The following is a 12,010-nucleotide window of genomic DNA, read 5'->3' as shown; positions in this document are numbered from 1 at the left end:
GTCTGAAACAAGTGTGAAAAAGAAACGCTCGTATTCCAAAAATGTCTGAATATTTCCATAGACAATAAAGAATAAAACCAAATCACTAGTGTTTGGACATTTTGCATTTGCTAAACTGTTCTACGTCTCACTCGGAACGAACGCTGTTTTGCCATGAAACCTCTTAGTCTTCTAAACTGGCTCCAAAAACTTGACAAATATGTATTGCTGATGCTCTTGCAACTGCTTTGTAGTTGAAACCATTCGACAGAACGTCCTTAATTCCTACAGGAAGCTTTACTAGAATTTAAACTGAAAACATTAAAAGTATGTGTTATCTCAATTGAAATGAAATACATATAATTATATACAAAATGAAATACAAAAAGTCCCTTAATACATAACTGTATACAAAAGTTTATATACAAATAACATGCACTTTGTACTTGGTATGTGACCTAAGTTATTGATACTGAACAAGTGAATAAAGTTTAAATATTATATCATAACTGGTTTATGGGACCACATCTGACAAAACATTTTAGCTTTAAAAATGGGCATAAGTATGTCAAATTGTGCGCCACTCATACGAAACTTGGTCATTGATCTAAGATGTCAACACTTAATATGTGTTCTAAGTTTCAAATGAATCGCTACAATAGTGTTTGAGAAACCATTTTTCATGAAAATTCTAAACCATGAATTCAAAATCAAAAAAGAGGCATAATTCGATAACAATGCAATTCAGAGATTTCTAACTTAGAGCGTGTTCTAAACAAGTGTGAAGTTTCAAAGCTGTATGATTTATTATTTTTGAAATACCATGTTTCATGAAATTTCTTAAACACAAATTGCTTTGTCAAAATAAGGTCTATAATTTGGACTATATTCAATATTAGATGGACGAAGAATGAACTACGGGTGAAAACCGATTGTAACTGCAGCAAACAACAATGCGAGACTGGTTCGGATTTAAAATTGGAACCCATATAAAAAAATAAAGCATTTGATTCATACGCTGTATGTCAATTTGAGATTATATATCCCTGTTCCGGAAATCAAAATAAAAAATAGATACCCAATGCAATGCAATGCAAGCAAAGAATTTTCTTTTCTTAATCAATTTAAAAGGCTTATATAAGAATAACATTCTGTTCTTGCATATGAGCCCACATATTTTGTTTCTTTTAAATAAGTCTCCAGGAAACTTAGGTAAATGAACTTACCTCGTCTGAATCGTTGTCATATTCTACCACATTGTCCTTGGAAATTATAATTATAATGGAAAGCACATGGGAAATAACAAAATCCATAAGTCATAAATCAAAAGTCATAAATCAAAAGTCATAAATCAAAAGTCATAAATCAAAAGTCATAAGAAAATAGTAAAATAAATCTATAAGTCAAAACTCAAAAGTGACCCTCCAAGGCTTCCATAGGCCTGTATTCAGGAGAACAACTTTCTATATTTATTTGGATGCATGGAAGGATGACAGTTTCAAGAAATAACAAATAAAAGTTTTAAAAAACCCCAATACGATTCAAGAGGGAAACTTGACAGGCATACTCTGTAAAGAAAATGAGTAGATCTAGCTACCTAGTTTGTTAAAAAAAAAATAAGGGTTAAATGTACAATTCTTCATATTTATTATTCGGAAATGATTTAAATATGTACTAGACTAACACTGTGAATTATGTAAACAGTTTGTGAATACATATATAATTAATACATATAATAAATTTAAATTTTCATAATTAATAATTAAATATATCCCTCGAAAAGCATAATCATGCTTAGTTAAACTTAATTTAAAGTTTGTAAATAATGACATTGACATTATTTTAAATCGATTTCTTTTTGTATTTATTGTTTATTCTATTCGGAACGCTTCTGTTATTCGTCTCAATTAAAGGACAGCAGCTGCAATTTAAAAATAGACACGCAAGAGTATCAGTTGCCAAAAATAATAATGCCCTCATAACGCGTAAAGTTATTATCACGAATGCCGAAAATAACTTAAGATAATTTTTTTGAAATTTAGTTTAAACCGATAAATATATTTAGCTTCAATTAGATCTATGTTCAATAGATCTACATAAATTTATGTTAAACACGTGTCGTGTAGTATAACTTAAAGATCTTTTACATGTAATATCAAAACGGAAACACGTTTCATGTAAACATCACGTCCAATACTTCACACTACTATACAGTATTGTATTACAACGCTCGGTGCTTCACAAAAAGTTTACAATTTTCGCTCACGTGGAATATTAAACATGGCAGACGCAGGGAACGCTAAGAGAAAAATTGTCATAGCAATGGATGGCAGTCAAATATCCGAGGACGCATTGAGGTGTAAGTACAAATTTAAATTTATAAACACAAAACTTAAATAACTTTTGAAAATATTCAACAGTTTACGTAAAATACAAGCTATAAGCTATATATACATACATGTATATTATTTAGTCATCCGTTTTCTTGATCAATACTGGTTTGTAATAAGATATTTACATGGTGACAGATTGCAATACGTTAATTATATACATGTTTGTTTAGAATGTATCATATAAACGGATCATATCGTGTTTACAATATAATGTTATAAAAATAGCTCCTAGTTGTCATGATAACGGTTTTAATCTTATCTCGGTCTCTATAATGTACTCAAAAAATTTAAATGACTTTTGTCCCAGTCCTTGAAGTCATCTTTCACTCTTCTTAAGACATTCGAAATCTGAAGACGCTTTTTCAAATAGATTAAGTGAAGAATCAGGTCAAAATTACACTAGTCATTCAATATCAAAATACTGAACAATCTTTTAGTGTGTTTCTTCAATATATATAAAATTTACGACTGGTACGAATTTGATGCATTTACTTACAACGAATGTACTAACTGATAGGTACGAATTACGGAATAAGAACTTTATAAGACCTGCTGGTAAACGAATTAGATAAATTTACTAAGACCGCTATGCATTGTAAAAAGTTATAAATTTGATGTAACATTCTAAAGGAACCGTTTCTGTTTGTTAATAGTTTCTTTTTTTTTTCTTAAAAAAAAGAAGAAAAAAAAGAATGCACGACTCGAGGAGAAAAGAGCTATAATATAGAGTATATATTTATTCAATATGTCGCATCTAACAATGTAACACAGATTGGACTTTAGCCCAACGTTTTAACTTGTGAACCTAACTTACAAAGTGTAACCATTTTTATTGATAAGGATTTTATTGCTTTTATGTATATCTAAGGGTTGCGATTTTCATATTCTCCAGTATTAACCTTAAATTTAAAAAGCACGCATTTTTAAACATGCACAGGCGTGACCTACTTAACATGCTAAAACTTACAAACTAATGTTTCGGAACAATTTTATTAGCATGTAACATATTATATTGCATACTTAATGCTTTTCAGGGTATGTGCGTTCAATGAGACAGGATGGAGATTATGTAACGGTGGTCTACACACCTGAATTCAAAAACCTCACACATGTTTGTAAGTTATTTAATAGTTTTAATATTCGCTTATCCAACATAAGTTTTTATTGCTAATTTTAATACCGTAAACCAAGCACATTGTATAACCTTTTGCACAGCTTTCCGGCAAGTGATTTTGGACTTGAGACAATCGGTTCATCAAGATTGCAGTGGTCTTCGGCAAAAGATGGTCCACGACTGTTAAATGTTTTATCCGTTCTTCTGACAAAATAAGTTGAACTGATATTTCATGTATTGTATGAAGGGGTGAAAGAATTGTAGTTTGTAAATAAAGAATTATTAAATGTTACAATAATACTGAATTAAGACACTGTATTAAGGTGTGATTGACCGGTCAATTTATGCACTATTGGAAGTATGTCCTTTTTTATGATATTTTTTTCTTTTACTGTATGTCGTTCACTAAGCATTTACTTCGTCTTGTAGGCCCGTCCATATATTATACCTCAATCAAATATTACAACCTGATTAACGTTATAATAGTGTGTATATGTATTTTTGTCACATTTGACACTGGTCAGTACAATCTGAAGTTTTAGAACTCGACTTGTTTATATAAGGCGGAATACATTGTCTAGTTTTTGTAATACATTATATTTAGAGTTGCTTCCCTTTGTATTTATAAGCGCTGTAAAATTGTGCATAGTATTTAAGGGTGATTCGTTCTTTTTTACCATGCTTCTTATAAGGCAAGCTGAACAATTGATATGTTTAAAGGTAACCCAAACTTGTATAAGCAGCTATAGCTAGTCAGTGGAATCGGAAAATTTGGCTGTTTAAGTGTACTTGACACTGTGCACTAGCAAAGATGATTATGTTTTTATGACTTCAACGTAAACTAGTGGTCATGTGGTTAAGGTCATTTGCTATGGGTTCAAATCTAACCATAGACTTTGGAGTCTTTCATCTGAGGAAGGTACTCACTCAGCTTCAGGAAGATCAATAGTTCTTCCCAGGTGCTCGCTGGGCCCTGAAAATATGCAAGAAATTGGAAATCTTACCATTATGTCGTCATCTTCAAGCGCTATATGAATTGTAATGTGTGGTTTCAAAACTCAACATTAATAATCTGTCTGTTTGATTGTTACAGCGGTGATTGCAGCTGATGCTTCATTAGTACAAAAGATTGTCGATGACGAAAAGAAAAACACTGAAGCCCTTATGGAAAAAGTCACGGGTCTTTTGAAGACTTTAGAGGTAACTAAGTCGTCTTTGTCAATTCGTTAAGGCTTGGGAAAGTGTTGGTTATTTAAACAAGACGATCATGATGGCCCTTAAATTGCTCGCCTGAATATAAAACTCTCCACGACAAAGAACAAGAACTGTTGTAAACTATAAACAAAAGCAGATATAAAATCTAAATCTAAAACTGATATCACAAAGTTCATATTAGTATCTGAAATAAGAATAAAAAGAATCAATGGCCCCTGGGGCGGGGCCAATTTTTGACCCCAAGGTTCTTTTTGAACAAACTAGAAGATGTTTCTTGCCAAATATCTAAGCTTAAGCTTTTTTGGATGAACGGCGATTCCTAGCTTTTTTTGGAACTGCTAGACAAAACCAAGATTTATCATAAACACATCACCTCAGACAGCTAGCTTATATAATAATTATTCTCTGTCCATAGGTTAACGGTGAAGCTAAACAATCCATTGGAGAACCTGGAGAACAAATAATAGAAGTAGCCAATGAGGTTGGAGCAAATTTGATCATAACCGGAAGTCGTGGTCTCGGAACGCTTAGACGCACGTTCCTTGGCAGCGTTAGTGATTACGTCGTTCATCATGCCCACATTCCAGTCCTTGTGTATAAACCGGAACATAAACATTGAGTCATTTTGGGGGAGCAGACGACAGTTTGTCAGTTTATTGTTATGGGACAAAAATCATCGTAAGGGATGTGAATTTTATTTTGATTCGATGATTTTAATTCTAAGTATATTTGTTCATGTATGTGTTCAATAGGAACGGTTTAATTTTTGGGATTTAAAACGGAATGTCCACATATAATCATATATAATATGAATCTACAACACCACGTGCGATATTTGCATATATATTAAATAAACATTTTCCTAGCCGTTACAGAATTATTACATTTACATTTTAGTTTTGTGTTCATTTATTTACAAGTCCAGCGTTTTAAAAGCATTTCCTTGTCAGTTTTAAATAGCTTACATTTTTTGGTTATGTAAATTAAACACCCCTGTGGCGGAACGGGGTTTTTTTAAACCCATGGGGAAAAAATCCAAACCCAGTGCAAAACAAACATCATGCCCACATATTTTACCTGCTGATTTTTGCACTATCATTGGGTCAGTTTAGTCTTTAAAATTTAAAAAATGAAAAAGGGTTTTGTCCAGATAAAAAGGGGGCGGCCCTTTTAAGATGCAGGGTGGGCCTACGGTTCATTGTAAAAAACCCATTGTGATGACATTAAAATGTTCATCACATTGAAAGTATGTATCATTCATTGTGTTGAATTCATTTATTCAAATCATTAAAGTGAACATGTAAAATGTTCTTGATCATTAATTTTCAATTTGTTTTTATTTTGCGTTATGTTCAATTATTTATTCATGCTATAGGGAAATGAATATATGAAATGTTCATTAATTTCCGTGTGTTTGTTTGTTATATTTGTTTGAATTATTTTCAAGTGATTTATAAAATCATGGTTAAAGCAGCACACCTCCAGATTCATGCTAATTTTCATGAAAATTTGAAAATATATTTAACAGTATAATATTGTAAAGTTACCTTTACCCATTATCAATGGCACTTACAACCTATGTAAAATACTATAAAGAGGTCAAAATATGCAAAAATGGCCCTTACTGTGTTACTAACCCAGTAGAAATATAGTTATAAAAACTGAAAAATTCAGTCACTAATCGCACATAACTTGTATTTTTTTATTAGAATTTTGAATCTTTATACCTTTCTTAAAATCTTAGTACAGTTTCCTCAGGTTTGATTTTATCGAAATATTTTTGTTCATCTGGAGGCGTGCAGCTTCAAGTGAGCAGTGACAGTTCATAAAATTAATTAGAAATTCACATGACATATGACATAACAGTTTATTCTCAAAAACGTTCAAGATAGTTTTGTACATACATTTTTTTAAATATAATAATAGTAAAAACATCCTCAAAAATGTCGAATCAGTATACAAATAGTGATTTTAAATTTAGTTTGTGATGAAATTAAAGAAATAAAGTGTGATGATCGTAAACAGTTTCATTCTTCCTTCTCAAGAGAAAATAGATATCATTCGAGTTCACTGACCGTGACGAAATATCGCAAGCAGACGACGGTCCACGTTCACCATCTCCGTTTTCAGTTCACAATTCACAATTATTATATAGAATTTTATCAAAGTTTAATTCTTTTAATGTGAAATTGGTTTTCTTATATTAAAGGTACAAATCAAAAACTTAAATATTTTCACTGGTTGTTTATTTGGATCAACGTAACAAAATGCAAAAGCATTTCACATATATTAATGTTACATAACGTAACAAGAGCATAAAATGAGCATAGAACGCTTTTAAGTTAATCACAAATATAGACTGATGAAGAAAGTGAATTTTGGTGCAATGGCATGCATACATAATTATAATAATGGATTCAATTAAATATGGCGGACAGAGTGAACGTATAATTTTTTCTGACGTAAATATTTTGAAAAAATATGGAAAATAAAGTGTTAGAAAGTGTTAAATGCACAAAATTGTGGATGTAGACATGTATTGAACGATAGTGATTATTCATATAAGTGTTAAATGCATCAAAGATGGATTTAAATACGAATTATTCAGTACCTGTACAGAACCGATTTGAGTATTTTACAGAGCGGGAAATCGACCAAGTTCAAACATTGCAACAAAAAGATAAGTCTAGAGCAGATTTTGTATCAGGTAGTTTAGATGAAAAAATGATTTCTTTATTTGATGAACTACGATTCCTACGAAATGAGCAAGAATCATGCAATCACAGAATACAGAATTTTCAAAACGCTATTGGACAGGTAAACACAAAAGTATGATCAGGTGGTAAATGTGATAGTAATGCGCAAGACGTCATTGAATGCGTAAGATGATTCCTGAATTTGATATTCAGAGGTTTGCCTGAGAATCATCAGAATATTGACTTTGAATTAACGACATCCTAAAAGACAAGGTATGCAACAAACGACCAAATTATAGCAGGGATGACGGGATGTTTGATCACAAATGAGTCGATGTGAACAGGTTAGAAAGATTGTTCCTGGGGTGTCTATTGACTATGATTTCCAAAAGAAATCACAGGACGCGAGATCCCGATTGGCCGAAGTTTTAGCAGTACAGGTCACTCAATCGGCACTCAAAAGTAAGAATAGTCTACCCTGCTAAACTTATCGTAGATGGTCGTGTTTTGCACGATGAGTTTCCAGAATGGAATGCATGTGTTAGCGGTAATAGGCTCCAAATGATTGACAACATCGAGCAACAACCTGGCAGACGACAATGTACGACTTATCCGAACCCGCCGAACGTGCAAGAACAGAATGCGGTACAAATGCCAGACTACACAGCTCAATGAACACTGTTATGCAAAATAATAACACTCATACAAATGTTCGTTTTAGCCCTCCCCCTGTGTTTGTCCCTTTTCCCCCGCACATGCAGGCTATGAACTCAAGTCAAAATGTTAATATGACACAATGTGAGCCTATGCAATATTCAAACTGTCTAAATGCTCAAATGCCACCTTCTACTTCATACGATATGAATTCATCTGGACGCATTTCTCAAAATTCTGTGTTACATCATGATACATCATTAGGCACCATGCAACCCCCAAATAATGCTACAATGAACATGCCCCTCCCTCAATAATGAACATGCCCCCTCCCTCAACAGTGAATATGCCTCCTCCCAGCATCAGGGAACATGTGTCCTACAGCAACAGTGAATGTGAACACTCTTCCAACAATGAACACGCCCCCTCCCTTAACAGTGAATATGCCACCTCAAAACTATGCAACAATGAATATTGCCCCCTCCCACAACAGTGAATATGCCCTCACAAAATATTTTCCAACTTGACAATGTCCCAGCATGAAAATCAAATATTTGATGAGTCTGTGGAAAATAGTGGAAATTTAACAAAACACAGTATTACTAGCAATGGAAATGTGCAGCAGTTACCTAATAAACATAGTGATTGTGAAAATTCAAGTATTTAATACCTGTATAACTTCATCCGCTGGCACAAATGCACAAATCACTGAGTCAACTATGTCAAAATCCTACTAATAACACAGGAGCGGACAAAGGAGTGGCACATGTTTTCACGTGCGCGTAACCGTAGTGTTAGGCGGACACAATCTTCAAAGCCTTATTGTCGAAGTATATCTGAGAGCAGAGAACGGAAATCCCCAGTTACTAAAAATAGACTTCAGCACGAGGTTGACACCATTGAACTCCAATGTTGATAACTTAGGACAACGTGGAGAAGGTTTATTTGCGATGTGCTTCATTGAATATACAAGGATTAGTGACAAAAAGAACTAACAAACTAAAAAGTGACTATTTGAAACGTGTCTTTTGTAATAATGATATTGTAATGTTTACTGAGACCTGGAGTGATGAATTTTCAGATTTAAATGTTGACGGGTTTGGTTATTTTATTCTACACAGAAAATTAATTAAAAGTTCTAGTAAACGTAATTCGGGAGGGATTGTTATTTATATGAAAAATGAATTGATTTCGGATGACACTTTATTTTTCACAAGTCAGGATGATGTAATATGGGTTAAGATATCAGGGGAAAAATTATCAATTGAAAAAGACTTTTACTTGTGCTTATGTTATGTTCTACCGGATGACAGTAGTAGGCAAGCTATGGTTGAAAATAATATATTTGACAGAATAACAGATTCACTTATTGATGTAGAAAATAACTCAAATAACAATTGTTATTATGCATTATTTGGCGATTACAATGCACGCACGTCATTATTACCGGGACTTTGTTACAAACGATAATGACGTACATTTAAATATGTTACATATGCTCCCTGAAGATTATATATGTGATAATGAAATTGAACGTTTTTTCAAGATGCTGGCATGTTAATAATAATGGCATTCAATTACTAGATTTTTGCAAACAGTCAGGTCTACGTATAGTAAACGGCAGAAGGGGTAATGATTTACATATAGGAAAATATACGTTTGTTAACAATCGTGGTTGTAGCCTTATAGACTATGTTTTGTGTAAACCCGAAATGTTCTGTAAATATAAATGAATTTGAGATAGATATACCAAATATATTATCAGATCACTGTCTTGTAAGCTGTACGTTTAGTTTAGATAGATCGAGAATAGTTGTTCATAACAGTGACACTTCTGAGAAAGATGAAGAATGTGTAAATTTTCGCTATGTTTGGAATAATGATTATAAGTCACAGTTTGTTGAAGAATTGTCTAGTGTTGATATGTAAAGTTGTTTTGATTCGTTGTCAAATGATATCACATTATGTTCTACAAAACAAGATATTGATGATTGTTTACAAAATTTTCAAAATATTATTGATAAAGTTGCATCGCCAATTATTTAAAAAAACTGTTATGAAAGGTTGTGAAAGCATTCCTAGTTATGTAAATAATAGCCCGTGGTATGATAATGAATGTGTTGAAAAGAAAAATGTATTTTTAAACTTATTGAATAGATATAGAAATGACCCGTGTGATTTAAATAGAATAAATATGGTACAAGCACGGTCAATATATAAGAGTACTGTTAGAAAATGTCGTTTCAATTATGATAAAGAAAAAACATTAAACTTGTTAATGCTAGGTTTGAAAATGCACGCCTATATTGGAACATGCTGAAAGAAACTGCATGTGTTAAAACTACAAAATTTATCTTTGTCATCCTTTGAAATGTATTTAAGGCAATAAATAATCCTGACAGTAGATTTTTTGCTCCAGATGAGGATGTCATACATTTTATAGAACGTTATGAGAATAATGAGTTTAATGTTATGTTTGAGGAATTAAACAACAATTTTTCATATGATGAAATAAATCATGCTATAAAACAGTTAAAGAATAATAAGTCTAGTGGTCCAGATTATTTGTTAAATGAATTTTTTACGAACGGTAAAAACTGTATTAGTGCCTGTATTACATAAGCTTTTTAATAGAATATTTGATATCGGATATTTTCCTGAGACTTGGTCAGAGGGCTATATTATCCCTTTATATAAAAAAGGTAATGCTAATATTGTAGATAATTACCGTGGCATTACACTATTGAGCTGTCTGGGTAAACTTTTTACGCATGTACTTAACAATAGATTAAAGAATTGGGCTGAAAATTATAATGTATATGTTGAAGCTCAGGCTGGGTTCCGGTCAAAAATGAGTACAGTAGATAATGTTTTTGTGTTAAATAGTCTAATTAATCATGTTTTAAATCAAGGAAAACAATTGTTTGCTTTATTTGTCGATTTTTCTAAAGCTTTTGATTATGTGGTTAGAGAGAATTTGTGGTACAAATTAATAAAATTAGGTCTTAGAGGAAATATTTTAAATATCATGAAGTCTATGTATCAATCAGTTAAGTCAAGAGTAAATATATGAATGAATAAATTAAGTAGTGATTTCCCATGCATGCTTGGCGTTAGACAAGGGGAATGCTTATCTCCCTTCCTCTTTTCACTTTGTATCAATGACTTAGAAGATATTTACATCCACAGTGGATCACAGGGAATAGATGTTTGCATGTTTAAAAATATATATATTACTATATGCAGATGACATTGTAATTTTTGGTAACTCTGCAGAAGAATTGCAACAGAATATAAATTTATTAGCAGATTATTGTAAAACTTGGAAAATGAAAGTAAACACAACAAAAACAAAAGTAATGATATTTAGACGAGGTGGAACCATTCCTAGAAATCTTAAATTTTATTGCGACGATGAAGAAATTGAAATAGTTAGTAAGTTTTCTTATTTAGGTATTGTTTTTACAAGTGGTGGATCTTTATCTACAGCACAAAGTACACTAGCTGGACAAGCTCAAAAAGCTATTTTTAAGTTAAACAAATATTTGTATAAATTCACATATATAACTCCTAAGCATAAATTTGATTTATTTGATAAATTAGTAGCTCCTATTCTAAATTATGGAAGTGAAGTGTGTGGTTTTGCTAAAAATTTTGACAATAGAAAGGGTACATTTACAGTTTTGCAAGAAAGTACTAGGAGTGAAAAAGACCACACAAAATGATTTTATTTACGGTGAACTAGGTAGATTTAGTTTTAAGACAATACACTATTATAACATAATAAAATATTGGGTCAAAGTTGTACATACAGAAGAAAATAAATATGTGTCTTTGGTATATAATATGCTCAAAAATGATTTAGAAAATGCACCGAGTAAAGTAAATTGGTGCTCTTTAGTAAAAAAAACTTACCTTCTGCACTTGGTTTTAATGATGTATGGCTGCAACGAAATATT

At 32.0% G+C, this 12,010-nt stretch overlaps 1 protein-coding gene across 1 annotated transcript; it reads left to right on the top strand.

Annotated features, from left to right (window-relative positions):
- The first annotated feature begins 2,075 nt into the window (after nt 1-2,075).
- On the top strand, nt 2,076-5,578 carry LOC132744611 (universal stress protein Sll1388-like). Its single transcript, XM_060733370.1, has 4 exons — nt 2,076-2,338; nt 3,407-3,487; nt 4,580-4,686; nt 5,117-5,578. Exons 1-4 carry the CDS (start codon nt 2,260-2,262, stop codon nt 5,318-5,320), a joined length of 471 nt encoding a protein of 156 aa, XP_060589353.1. The 5' UTR covers nt 2,076-2,259; the 3' UTR covers nt 5,321-5,578.
- Nucleotides 5,579-12,010: the final 6,432 nt, after the last annotated feature.

The sequence above is a fragment of the Ruditapes philippinarum genome, unplaced genomic scaffold, assembly GCF_026571515.1.
Source record: "Ruditapes philippinarum isolate M1 unplaced genomic scaffold, ASM2657151v2 ctg2485_1_1_1_1, whole genome shotgun sequence".
In the NCBI taxonomy this organism is placed as follows: Eukaryota; Metazoa; Mollusca; class Bivalvia; order Venerida; family Veneridae; genus Ruditapes; species Ruditapes philippinarum.
Note: the sequence above shows the minus strand (reverse complement) of the source record. Positions and strands in the feature narration are given on the sequence as shown.

Bases quoted from the DNA above. Each gene is read 5' to 3' on its own strand.
- LOC132744611 (XM_060733370.1), top strand. From the start codon at position 2,260: ATGGCAGACGCAGGGAACGCTAAGAGAAAAATTGTCATAGCAATGGAT. The intron at 3,488-4,579 runs GTAAGTTATTTA...TGATTGTTACAG, and splicing joins CAAAAACCTCACACATGTTT to CGGTGATTGCAGCTGATGCT. The intron at 4,687-5,116 runs GTAACTAAGTCG...CTCTGTCCATAG, and splicing joins GTCTTTTGAAGACTTTAGAG to GTTAACGGTGAAGCTAAACA.